This window comes from Mesocricetus auratus, unplaced genomic scaffold, assembly GCF_017639785.1.
Source record: "Mesocricetus auratus isolate SY011 unplaced genomic scaffold, BCM_Maur_2.0 Super-Scaffold_100004, whole genome shotgun sequence".
Lineage (NCBI taxonomy): Eukaryota > Metazoa > Chordata > Mammalia > Rodentia > Cricetidae > Mesocricetus > Mesocricetus auratus.
Genome location: NW_024429189.1, coordinates 92,054,470 through 92,067,932, shown reverse-complemented (window position 1 = coordinate 92,067,932; position 13,463 = coordinate 92,054,470). Strand labels below are relative to the sequence as shown.

The 13,463-nt window shown below is 42.8% G+C and overlaps 1 protein-coding gene across 2 annotated transcripts in view; it reads left to right on the top strand.

The window, feature by feature from the left end:
- Fbn1 (fibrillin 1) overlaps positions 1-13,463 on the top strand; it is a 202,614-nt gene that overhangs the window by 14,939 nt on the left and 174,212 nt on the right. For both annotated transcript variants that reach the window (XR_005877372.1, XM_013112353.3), the window contains exon 3: positions 12,361-12,443. Coding sequence is in view for 1 of the 2 variants with exons in the window: in XM_013112353.3 (XP_012967807.1) it covers positions 12,361-12,443 (83 nt within the window). In the remaining variant the exon portion in view is untranslated. The remainder of the gene's footprint in view (positions 1-12,360; positions 12,444-13,463) is intronic.

The following is a 13,463-nucleotide window of genomic DNA, read 5'->3' as shown; positions in this document are numbered from 1 at the left end:
TGAATTATTTTGAAGTAAACCCCTGAAACATTCTTTTGTGTGTCTGAGTGTTGGTGCAGAGGCCACAGAACAACCTCAGGTGTCATTCATTAGATGGCATCCACCTCTATTTTATTGAATTGAGATCACTCACTGTCCTCAAACTTGCAAAGTAGGTTAGGCTGGCTAGCCAGCAAGCCAGCAAGCCAGCAAGCCAGCAAGCTGTTTCCCAGCTCTGGGATTATGAACACTACTGTGCCTGGCCTCTGAAGCAGGATAGGTCACCACATTCCCATGAAAGCATTCTACAGACTCTATGTGCTCTATGTCCACAAAAATCCTTATATTTGTAAATATTTCATCCTGTAAAAGATGAATCTTTCTCAAAAAAACCAAATATAATACCAGCATCACATTTAACATTAGTTTTTAAATATTATATCTGGTAAATTTTAAATCTGAATTAGTCATTTATTTTCCTTTTATAGTTTATTGAAATTGGGCTCTAAATAAAGTCCATATTTTGTAATTGGCCTCTGCATCCTTTATGTATTTTTTAAAATACAGATTAGCTCTGCCTCATTTCCCCCTGGTAATCTACTTAGAGAAGAAAGTGGCAGCAGTAGGGTTGCTTACAATCCTGACTGTATTGGTAATCTGAAAAGAAGGGTGTGTCCAGGGCTGAAGTCACTACACACTGAGAACATTCTTCAGGGCAACTGGAGGTTTTCCATTGTAAGACTTTCTCATGCAGGAAGGTGACTTCCGTTCCAGCCCAGGCTCCTCCTATGACTGTAGGATGGCAGAATCTAGTTTGTGGGCTAACCTTGGAGTGGACTTTTATAGTACCTCTCCTAGCCTAGGCATTGCATTCCTATGATGTGGGCTTATTGTATTTGCTGTGAAATCTGTAAACTTTTTGTTAAGAAGACTTGATAAACCAGGAAACACATGTGTAATGCAAGTCTTTCTTTCCATGACTTAAGCCATTGATGATCATCTTCTAGAACACTGATTTATTCAGGTAATGGAACAGAAATGTTCTTATTCTGCCATTCTGTTTACTAATGCTGTAAAGCTTGTAAACAGAAGCTGGGTGTTGGTGGTGCATGCCTTTAATCCTAGCACTAGGGAAGCAGAGGCAGGCAGATCTCTGTGAGTTTGAGATCAGCCTAGTCTACATGAGCTAGTTCCAGAACAGGCTCCAAAGCCACAGAGAAACTCTGTCTTGAACCTCCTCACCCCCCAAAAAGCTTGTAAACAGTTTTGAATGTGCACCCAGGGTTCCTAGTCAATCCAGTTTGCTTTTTCTGATCCATGACCCTGAGGGGTATAGAAAAATCACAAAACATGGAACAGCTATGATTGGCTGTCAGGAGGTTGAAGATTGTGGGAAATTTCTAAAGGGTGTTCCTGGCACTTGGGCAAATGAAAGGAGACTACTCTGCAGGGGTCTAATCCGAATCCCTTGGCTCCTCGATCATCTATGGTTATCAAAATGGAAACATTTTATTTTAGAATTAGTTAATTTTGAGAAAGTGTCTTGCCATGTAGTTCTGGGTGACTTGAGTCATCTGAGTACACTATGTAGCCCAGGCTGCCCTTAAACTCATGGTTGTCCTCCTGTCTTAGTCTCTTGACTGGGATTACAGGTGTGCACCACCACTCCTGGTTTATTTTTATTTTAAAGAAGGGGTTTCATGCAAGGATGCTATAAAGAATTGGTAATTGTTTCTCACTACAGTTGGAAAGAAGAGGTTTTAACTTGAATTTCACTCGTTGTCCAGAAGGAAATGTTTATACTCTCATTTCAGCATTTCTGCCTCAGGAGTTGTGGTGTTTGAATAAAAATGGCCCCTAAAGGCCCATATGGTGTGGCACTATTATATTAGGAGGTGTGGCTTGTTGGAGAAAGTGTGACCTTGTTGGAGAAAGTGTGGCCTTGTTAGAGGCCTTGTTGGAGGCAGTATGTCACCGGGGATGGGCTTTGAGGTCTCAGATGTTCAAGCTAGGCCCAGTGATTCAGTCTCTTCCTACTTTCTGCCAGTCCTGATGTAGAACTCTCAGCTACCTCTCCAGTACCATGTCTGCCTGTGAACTACCACACTTCCAGACATGATGATGTATGAAACCAATTAAATGCTGTTGTTTGTACGAGTTGTCATTGCTCATGGTATGTCCTCACAGCAATAGAAACCCTAACTAGGGTAGGAGTGCTTAGTTTATTTAATGCCTAAGTATATCTTCGGGGATTTCAATGAGGGATTGTAAAATCCACTGGCGCAGTCAGCCTCTCTTATGAAAGGACATGGGAGCCAGAGCCACCTAGGAGCTTCCTTGAGTGTTAGTGATGGGTAGTGTGTGCATGCCTATGTGAGGGCTGCATCTTGAAGATGGACATTGTTCCCAAAGGCTGGAGGTATGTCTTCCATACACTGGGAAAAAATCTCTTAGGAGACAACCAGGGCTCTGGTTTTTCTCCCTGGGTGATACTACAAAGATTTGGAAACTCTAGAGGCATGTTAGGCAGTAGACACTGCTTTGTTGAAGCTTTGCCTTTAGTTTTCATTCAAATGAATTACAGTTTGAAACACTGACACTGCCCCAAGTGTCCTGGCCCTGGCACCTGTGGAGGTCAATGCTACTATCACCTGGGTAAGAGAAAGCTTTTCGTGTTGGATTTTAGGAGAGAATTGTGATGCTGAGAGTAGGTAGGAACTCTGATTTCTCATGAAATGGGTCACGCCGACTTCAGGAGACCCACTGTGTTCCTAAGCAAAGTTAGATAGTTGATATGTCACTGGACAGTGTGCCTATAGCTACTTTTCTAAAGACAAGTCAAACAACGCTCCAGTGTGCATTTTGGAACTAGCTGAGACAGGTTTTGAATCATTTCATCACTTCAGAATCAGTACAGTGCCTGCTACCCAGCCAGACACTTGTTGCACGTTCATCAAACACATACTATTTGAGTGACGAATAACTTTTTTTTTATCACAGAGCTTGCCCTGTAGTCACCCTGCAGGAACTATGCTAGCAACAGAAACACAGATCTAATCCCTTCACAGCACCCCTGCCCCAATACACGTATACCCAGTCTAAAAAGAAGTGGTTTTTGTTTTGCTTTGCAGACCTAGTTAAAAAAAAACACAAACAGAGCACAAAACTCTTGCACAAATTTGTGAAAATCAAGACACATCTTCTTTGGGCTATTAGAGAAACATCTTTCTACTCATTGCTCCAAACTCTTCAGCACTAATTAGGCAATGTTTTACTCATAAATTATTTTGCATTTTGCTTGATGATTTAAGTCTCCATAGTTAGCCTTTTAAAAAAGTTTTTTTCCTTACAACTTTTTCCATTTTCTCATCTGTAAATAAGCAGGGCAGTGTGTTTTCTTGATAGGGTTTTGGGGAAAAACTCATTTTGTAAGTTATAATGTTTTCCCAAATTTGTCAATTACTATTTTTATTTTGTAGCATGACAGGAACTGGATAAATTACTAATTTAATCAATTTTCTTAAAATGCACACTACTTTTATTGATTTTTCATATGTATACATGTAAATGATTACAACTTTGCTTTTAATTGCAAGGGCAAAAGAAGAACTGTCAAATCTTTTGCCATAACAGTATCAAGTGCTAGTTTCAACAAGATAATTGTGCCAACTATAAATCCTTTGAGATTCAGGTGGTCAACCTCTGCCATACAGGAAAATAAAAGCCCGAGATCAGGCCCCAGAATCTCACCAATCCCTGAGCCTGCCCCAAGATCAGAACTCAGAATCCCACCAATCCCTGAGCTTGTCCCAAGATCAGAACCCAGAATCCCACTAGTCCCAGGCTACCCTGGAAAGCTCTGCCCCCAAGAAACCCGATTATCACCCTGCCTCCTGCTCATTTCCCTGCTACTTCTCTCCTGAGCAGTGGCAACCACCTTCCTATGTCTTCCCCAATAAGTCCTGTGTGAGGTTTGATGTGCCATGTAGTATCCCTTGACTCCCAACTGTCAGGATACCTTTCCCTTCAGAGCTGTAACACTTACACTAACTGTGAGCCTTTACCTACCTAACTTTGTCTTTTTAGAAACTTAATGTTTACAAATGCCATTGTTAAAATTCCCTCCTTGGGGTATTTGTGAATGAACATCTAGCCCTGCCCCTTCTCCTCAGGTTATCAGAACAAACCAAAGTCCCGTTCCTTTGCAGCTCACCTTGGGGTACTAATACATTTATTGGGCTTATGTACAGATCACGGGTGAGGGGCTACTGATAGCAGCATGGGTGGCCCTGAAGCAGCTGCACTAGACAGTCATCACCCAGCATGGATGGTGACTTCTGTATGGCAGTACACATGGAGCCCTTTCCCCTGGTCTGCCCCAGCCTCTTCTCTAGGCCCATGCGTTTGCATGACCAAGTTTCCTTCAGGTCTCTGCTATGGAATGTTTCCCACAAAACATTTTAAGTTGTGGTTAGGTTCCCAGGTCAGTCCACATGGTCTATTTAGCTGATTGTGTAGCAGAGAGTCTGCTGTTTGTCTAGTCTGGGGACCAAACCACTTATTCACAGTTTCTGTTGGAAAGGCTGTTCTAACCTTCAAATACCAACAGATAGAAATAAAGTTTCAGAGCCTATCTGCTCATCAGCCAGCAGCTGCCAGCATTCAGAACTAAAAAGGCTTGCGGTCACCTTGCACTTCTGTAATCCCTGCTTCCTCTAAGCTGGTTCCATGGGCTGCTTTCCCTGGGGCGACAGCACTCAGAAAAGATCATCTCCCTGGGCAGAAATCTTGGTTTGAGATTTTCTGCAAAATGGGAGAATTTTGGTTTGCCTTAATCACCAAGTTCAAGTACGGGAGCTAACAAGGAGGTGGGAGTCGGGGATTTCATATGCTGTCCCAGACTGCCCACCCCTTCAAGGCTCCCATTAACCCTCTTTGTTTATCTGGAGTTCTCATTTCTTGCAATTTCATCTGCCATTTGGCGAAGTTCAATGTAGCTCTGGCTTCAGTAGTCAAAGCAAACATCAATGAGTTTGTTATGGTCAACCTCAAGCTCAGTGGGTGAAGTCCAGGGCTTTCGGGACTCTGGAAAGTAGCCCCCCATGTTTTCATAAAACTACTGGTTGACTCTTCTCAGAGGTCTGGGAAATATGACAGGAAAACTGCCTGTTTTTCTGTTTTGTTTTGTTTTTTAATTTTAGAAATACTCTTATTTACATATCCATCCCCCCATTCCTTCACCCTCCCATTCTCGCATGCTTCCCACCGAACCCCCAACCCACCCCCACCCACTCCCCAGGCATAGTGAGACCCTCCACGTGGGATCATCAAAGTTTATCACATCATTTGGGGAAGGGCCCAGGCCCTCCTTTCCATATCTGGGCTGTTTTTCTATTTTCTTTGTTTTTTTGTTTTGCAAGCTTTCCTTACCCTTAAAGGGCTAACCAGTTCCTGCTTTGGGGCTAAAATGCCTGTGTCTATGAGCACTTGACATGAGCACCATTCATGTGTCCAGAGACAAATCCCCAGAGGCTCCAGAGGATAGCAAATGAACTGTTTTTCTGCTTGTACTTTGGGGAAACTCAGGTGTCCCAGACTCTGAGCAGAGCCCTGTGCTCTTAGGAATCTTTATTCCAGAGCACCAGGAGCAGAAAGTGCTCGGTGCCTCCGAGGAATCAGGGCATGCCCCACCCAGAGATGTTCTTCAAACATCTGGACCATTGCTTTTCACAGCCTAGAGGCGTGTTTCCTGTTATAATGGACTTCGGGGATTTTTGAGCTTTAAATTCTTCCTTTCTTTCTCCCAAGAAAAACACATACATATGGATGTTCCAGTCACTTGAGAGAGGTTCTAAAAGGATTGAAATTAGCTGTCAGTTGAAAGTGGCCTCCCAGGTTTGGAGAGTTGTTTTCGTGTCTACAACTTCCAGGGTTGTATGGGCCGGGAGTGAGGGCATGGGTGTGTGTCCCCTGTGAATAGCATCTTTGCCTCTCAGGACACATTCTTTACAATCAATGAACAAGTACTGATGTATAGTTACTAATTTAACTCCATTTTCAATTCTTTCCCTTGCCTTTTACCTGAGTATCCTCTCATATCCCTGCTCCCCTCACAGAGTACCTACATCTTACATCTTACGTTTAGTCAGTATGGCTTTTTAAGTCACAGGGAATTTCTCAGCTTTGTTTTGTTTGTAATGACTGTGGTAGCACTGAGGTTGGTAGATGTTTCTTGGAATGTCCCTTGATTAGAATTCTTTCATGGTTTTGGTCATGATTAGCACGGATGTGTTTTGGGTATGAAGGCACAGAGCTGGTTCCATGCCTGGTCACATCACACTGTCAAATGGCTTTGCGATTTGCGGCACAGTGGTGAATTGATCGTGTATCTGATGTTCACATGGGGGTGAACTTGCTGGCTGAACAAGAAGATGAGCTGCGTGAGCTTGGAGTCAGTGAGGTCACAGTGCTAACAAAACATTGTATTCTAAATGTCCTGAAAATGGGCACCAAGGAGAGAAGAGAAGGGTAGGGCCAAAGAGAAAGAGAAGGAGGCAGAGATGGAAGGAAGGTAAGGAAAGAAGGAGAAAAGACACCAGCCCACAGTGTGGGGCGGGAAGACACTGAAGTCGCTGGTTGACTGGTGCCAGAGAAAGCAAGCAGGGGCACAAAGGTTTTGAAAATCAGAGCATGAGCTATTTTGATTTTTAAGGAAAAGTTCTTGAAGTAAATCGGGAAGGTTGATTGGCTTGCCCCTTCAAAGTAGGAAGTCAGGGTTGTCTGTGTCCTGGGTAGGGTTGCCTCAGACAAGCCAGAAGCGCGTTTCTGATTGGAGTGTCTGGCTGAGGCCTGAGGTGGTCATGGAAGCTACTTCCATGACTCACGTTGTTGTGACTGGCAGATGGGCTGGAACAGTCACATGTGGTATTCCCATCACTGCAGACTTGACCTCTGCCTGCAGCCTGGAGGATCAGGATGAAGGTGTGAAAATCACAAAGGAAGGTGGTTGGGATCTGAGAAGCAAGCTGAGCTGTGTGCTTTGTGATACATAGTTGACTACAGATAGAAACTCCACAATCTAGTTTGGAGAGCGAAAGGCTCTAACTCTGGAACTGGAGGATATTACGATATGACCTTGGCACATGTCACATGGGTCCTAGGCATCCTTTGTTAAATAGCAGTATGGATTTCTTGACTCTTCTTTGTGTTTAAACTCAGTGGGTTCGATTGTAACTCTTCTTTAGAGGCCAAAATAGCATGTAACTTGTGGCACTGGATTTGTCCTTACTTTAAGCAAGTATTTCATTGCTGCATAGGCTGGGAAACTCTTACATGAAATAAAGGCCCTCTGACTTTGTTTTTATTACACCAACCCTATTTGGAAAAGGCTTTGCACTTAGGAGAGGAAGCAGAAAGGCTATCTTGCTGTTAGACAGGCCAAACTTGCAGAAATGGGTTCTGGCTAGAGGAATGTGGACATCTGCAGACATCTTGTACAGAGGCCAATTCCTGCAATGATGTGGTCAGACGTGGTAGAGCCCAGCTGTTTGCTCTACTGAGAGAGGCTTTAGTTAGCCCACACAGTCTCCAAGTGCTGTGTCTGAACTGGCTCCAACAGCAAGCCTGTTGAGGCTCACCATCCCCCAGAATGATGGAGCTGGGTAAGAGAAATTACAGATGAAAGCCTAACTCTTTAAAAAAGTGTTACAATGATGAAGTAGAATATATACATGTTCCCCCTCACTCCACAGACTTATAAGAATACAGGTAAAAACCAATTTATCCTTTATCTCTAGTTTATCAGTAGACAGGTTGTGATTTTTTTTTATTATCTATATCACTACAGGAAGCATTGAGTAAAATACTATCTTCCTGTCTAAATACATCTGTGCCCTAATTTGTTGGTTAAGAGAATAGACTCAAATGCAGACTTCCTGAGTTCAGATTCACCCATGATGTATTTCTAAGATACAGGATTTTGGTAGTTGTTTTAACCTTCCTGAGGCCCCAATTTCCTTAGAGTAGAAGATAATACCAGCAGTATTCACCTCAAAGAGTTGCTATGAAAATGAAACCTAAGAATGGAATCCTAGCATTTAGTGGAAAGTTCTGTTCCCTCTGAATTTTAATTCTTCTTGACTTGACAAAGGCTGTTGCTACCTGCACAGGATAGTTAACTGTGATGTTTAAGGAGTTGTGGCTCAGTCGAGAGGATGATGAAAAGAAGGAAAAAGTCACATGCATGCTATACTCACATTTACACAATAGTAACTTCATTAAAAATGTATCTTCTTTGTAAATGCTGTTTGTATTGAAATCTTAGAGTAATAACCTTTAATATGAAAACAACTCAGTGTGTCTCCTTAGACTTTTACACATCTTACTGCCTTCCAACTAAAACAAGACATTCATTTGTTTCTAGATTGGAGCCTTAAAAAGTTGGTGTGCAAGTAGAACAAATTTTACTCAGCATGTCCAAGAAATTTCTGTGAGTTCACAATTCTCCAGACTAAAATTGCCTTTAACACTCTGTGGAGCCATACGAAAGAGAATCAGATTAAAAACCATCATCGGATGATGTTGATCGAAACAACTGAAAACTTAAAAGTATGCTATCTAATATAAAAGTTAAAATTATTGGCTAGGTGGTTGTGCTGCACGCCTTTAATCCCAGCACCCAGGAGGCAGAGGCAGGTGTATCTCCGAGTTGGAGACCAGCCTGGTCTACAGAGTCAGTTCCAGGATTGCCAGGGCTACACAATGAAACCATTTCTTGAATCTTCCCCCACTGCCCCCCCCAAAAACCCAAAAGTAATGACTTAGCTTAAAGATGAGGATCAGATTATTAGCCAAGTATTTAAGATTTGGAGCACGAGCAGTGGTGTAATGGCAGTAAGTAAGTGATGAGGCAAATCGCCTCCAGGCTGCTTCCTCAGTGCCCATTTCTGTTTCAGATCTCATGCTCGTCTCTGCAGTAGTATCTGCTACGCCTGTGCCACTATGTCTGCACTCAATAGCCATTGGTTTCTTACAATTAAAGCTGACGGCTTAGCTCATTGGGAGATTCTTATTTTATCTCCCTTTGCTTCCTTTCTTTTGGTGAGGTGGTTTTGGCTTTTGGGGGGCAGAAAAGAGGATTTCACTGTGTAGCCCTAGCTGGTCTAGAACTTACTATGAAGACCAGATGGGCCTAAAGAGAAAACTTTCATTTTTCAGTTGTTTTTAATTACTATGTAATATTCTTAGCATCTGTGCTTATTGGATCAGTTGTCTTACTGATTTCCAAACCTTTCTTTCCAATTTGTTCCTGAATTCATGTCAACTAAGGAATTATTTATTTATTAAACAAATTGAATGTGTGTGTGAGTAGATTTGTAGTGTATCTGTCTGTGTGCGTGTGTAAGGCCAGAGGGAATGTCAAGTACCCTGCTCTATCATGCTTTCCTTCAGTCTGCTGAGATGAACATCTCACTGAAAGGACACCTAGGCTGGTGGCCACCGTGATCTGTGCCTGCCACAGGGCCAGGCTTCTTATGTAGATTTGAAGTCAGCTCCTCATCCTTGCACACTGAGAGCTCTCACCCAGTGAGTCCTCTTCCTAGCTCTGTGTTGTGACTTAGAACACTAATTTCCTATTTTGTGACTGTGGTAAATTCTGTAGTCTTCCATGATTTTTGGTGATAGAATGATTCTAAATATAGAAAGCAAGTTCACAGTACTAAATTTTTGGGTGCCTTGGGGGGAAATCTTTTGAATATCTTGCTTTGGAGGACTGAAATGACTGACCCTGGACCTTTGCCATTAGCTCTTTCACCATGGCCTATGTGACGTCATTCCATAAATGCACTCATTTATGTCAGACAGTCCTGGTTTTTACTTGAAAAAACAGTATTTTAACCACTGGGCACCCTGCAAAGGCTCAGGGGGCTTTTGAAGCAATCCCAGGGCTTGGTTTGGAGTCTGGACTGGATCCAATGGAGCTGCTATAGTGGGCTGTTGATGGGGAAGGGTTGAGGCAATTGAGTTTGGCTGGATTGTCATTTTAAACTGATAGAATTTAGAATGTTTGAGTCCCTTCCTCCCCACATCCCTGTGTCCTATTTTCCTATACATTTCTTTCCAAGCTTTTACTTGCCAAGAATCTTCTGCATACTGAGGTTTGAGATTCAATTTTGTCACATGAGGAACTAAATGAGACTTTGTCACATAAAGGACTAAATTATGAGATCCATGAGGTTAAATTATTTTCCTAAAGCTTTAATTGTATGAGAAGTTTGTCTGCATATATATATATATATATATATGTGTGTGTACTATGTGCATGCCCAATTCCTGTGGAAGCCGGAGGGTGTCTGACCCCCTGGCAGTGGAATTACAGGCAGTTATGAGCCACCATGTGGGTGCTGGGATCTGAACACAGGTCCTTTGGAAGAGCAGCAAGTCCTCAACTGCTGAGCTTTCTCTCCTGTCTCACAGATGACATTTTTTAATACACTGTTGTCTCTTCCTGAAGAAGTTGAGTAGGTAAAATTACCCCATCTGGATGATAATGGTATTTTGTGCTTTCATTGTCTTTCTTACATGCAGGACCCGAATGCCCATTATTTTATAAGCATGCATGCATACATGCATACCCTCATGCACACAAACTTATGCATATATACACTGGTGACAAGGTAAAGGTTGTATTATCACAATGTGTGCTGAAATAAAAGGGAGGCCATGAAATTATGTCTCTAGAGTCTAAAACTCATACTTCATGTTGTTGGGTATGCAGTTCAAGGTTCTGTTCTGTCAGCCCAATTCTTCCCTCTGACCCTGACATCAGCCAGTCTAGAGTGAACATTGTACGCTATAGATTGTTCCAGAATTTCTAGAATTATAGAAATGATGTAGGACAGACACAGACTTTACCAGAATCCCCTTTCCTGCAAGAGATAGAGAGATGGGTAGAGTTCAAGCAGGAGGACTTTGCATCTAGATTGTAGATGCATCCCAGCTGAGAAGCGTGTTTTAGCCATGCAGTTGTGTTGAAGATTTATCCTTGAGGGACTGTGGTATTTATACTAGAAAGCCTTGGAATGTCTTCTGTTTTGTGAAATTGACTGTAAAACACGTGACCCTTTAAAAAAACACTTTTTGAGAATTTCATATTATGTGTTTTATCACACCCACTTCTACTAATTCCTCCAGCTCCTCCCAGACTGGCCCCCACATTGTCCTATTGCTCCAACTTCATTAATTTCCTCTTCTTCCTTTTTAGTTAATAACCTACTGAGTCCAATTGCTGCTGCCCACGTGGGCATGAATGAGAGGCTGTGACTTCTTCCCCCAGCAGCCATCAACTTCCAAAAGTTCCTCCACTAGGAGTGGGAGGTCTCATGACCCATCCCCCAACCATTCTGGGATTTTGACTGGCTTGATCTCGAGTGGGTAACCATAGCTGCTGTGGGTCCATGAACACATCAGCCAGGCCATGTTCAGAAGACAGCATTCCCAGCTCTCCTCCTGTCTTCTGACTCTCATGTTCTTTCTGTGTCCTCGCTCGTGATGCTCCCTGAGTCTTGGGTCAGGGGTTGATATAGAGGTCCGTTTGGGTCAGCACATGAACTTTCTAGTTAGCTGTTGCCAGCCACTGGCATCCATGTTTAAGCTCAGAGGATACACACACTGGAGGGCTAGCTCTTTTCAGTCTGTGTCCCATCTTCTGATACAGGAGTAGCTACACTTTCCCCCAGTTGCCTTCAGGAACATTAAAGATGACCCTCTGGATTCCGAATGGAGGCTTTGCTCCAAGTCACGTGACAAGCTGTCTGTAAACAGTAAAATCAGAGTGATACTGCTTTGATTTTCCAGTGATTTCTGGTATTGTCTGTTTCCAAGTTTTTGCTAAAGAAATATTTACATGTTTTGGACTTTATTTTTTTTTTCTGACTGATGATAGAGTTAGAATTCCTGTAATTAAAGAATGTGGTAACATTTTAGAGGGATGCTGGGCCAGATAGGGGGTAAATGTGTCATGTATGAGAGTAGACATTTAAAACTTTGCATGTTACAGGTTTTAATATGATCTTTCTTATCCAGGTTTGTAGGAAGTTGTTTTAAACTGGACCTGTTTACGTAGCTCCTTTGGCTTTCACATCTGTGCCCTCAGATGGCAGGCACTCTCTTTGGCATCTCTGGGTTTTCGTGGCCTGGTGTACTATGTATGTGTTAGTATTAGGTTAAAATGTTCCAAATGCCCTAAGCTACTCAACTTGACTGGGCCCCCAAATTTTACTGTTCTCTGTTTGCTGGAATTCACTCTGCTTAGGGGTTCCTTCTCTCTCATTTGGTTATATATTATTTTTCAAAGTATGGAATTCTGTGTTTTTGTTTCAGACCCAATGTCTGTGGATCACGTTATAATGCATACTGTTGTCCTGGATGGAAAACTTTACCTGGTGGAAATCAGTGTATTGTCCGTAAGTAAATACATAACCTATCGTTTGCATGTTATCATGGCTTCAGTTGCATGATGACATATTGCGTGGGAATCAAGATTCACTAGACTCAGTATAGGTTAAGTGAAGTTTATTTGGGGAGAATGCACTTACACAAGAGGTGGGTGACCACCTCAGGTTCCAGCTCTAAGGATCCACCCAGGCTGTCCTCTGTGACCCGACTGGAAGCAAGAGAAAGCACTGTGGTTTAATGGGACCCCAGGTCTAGTTCTACCCTCCACCTGCCCAAACAGGTGTGGTCAGTGCTACAGGTGTGGGCAGAGTGGGTATTTCACTACAATTCTCCTTTTAGTATAAAGAAAAGATTTACACTTGATACAAAGAGAGCAATATCAAGTATGCTCCAGGAGAAGGAAAAGTAAGAACAAATACACTTAAGACCTATTGCCAGTGAAGCAACTAGAGCAAATGGCAAGAGCTACATATCCAGTCCTAGGGGAAAGGCACAACAGAGATTACTATAGAGTTTAAGTCTTGTATCTAATATTTCTATCTAGGAAGAGAGAACAATAATTATGACAGTCTAACCTTCAACCTCATCAAAGACCTGGGAAGGAGGATAACAAAACTACAGTAGGCAGGAAGTGCAGGCGAGCAACTTCCAAAAGGTGCAGTGAAGACAGAAACATCAGGCTACTTGGACAGTCACCCAAAGCCTCACAGCAGTGTAGGGCAACCAGCTGACTGACCAATACAGAAGCAGGGAGGTAGAAAGGCTGTCTTACCCAGCTCCAAGGATCCACCCAGGCTGTCCTCTGTGATCCAACCAGAAGCAGAGAGGGCACTGGGTAGGGGACCCCAGATCTCATCCTACCCTCCATCATATCCAAACCTGTGACCACACTCAAATGGGCGTGGTCAGTGCTACAGGTGTGGGCAGGGTAGATATCTCACTACAGTCATACTTGCTGCTGAATATTATTAATGTGTTTTAGCTTAGCCTCCTGGAGCTAAGAATTCCCCTTTGGGAAACACAATAAC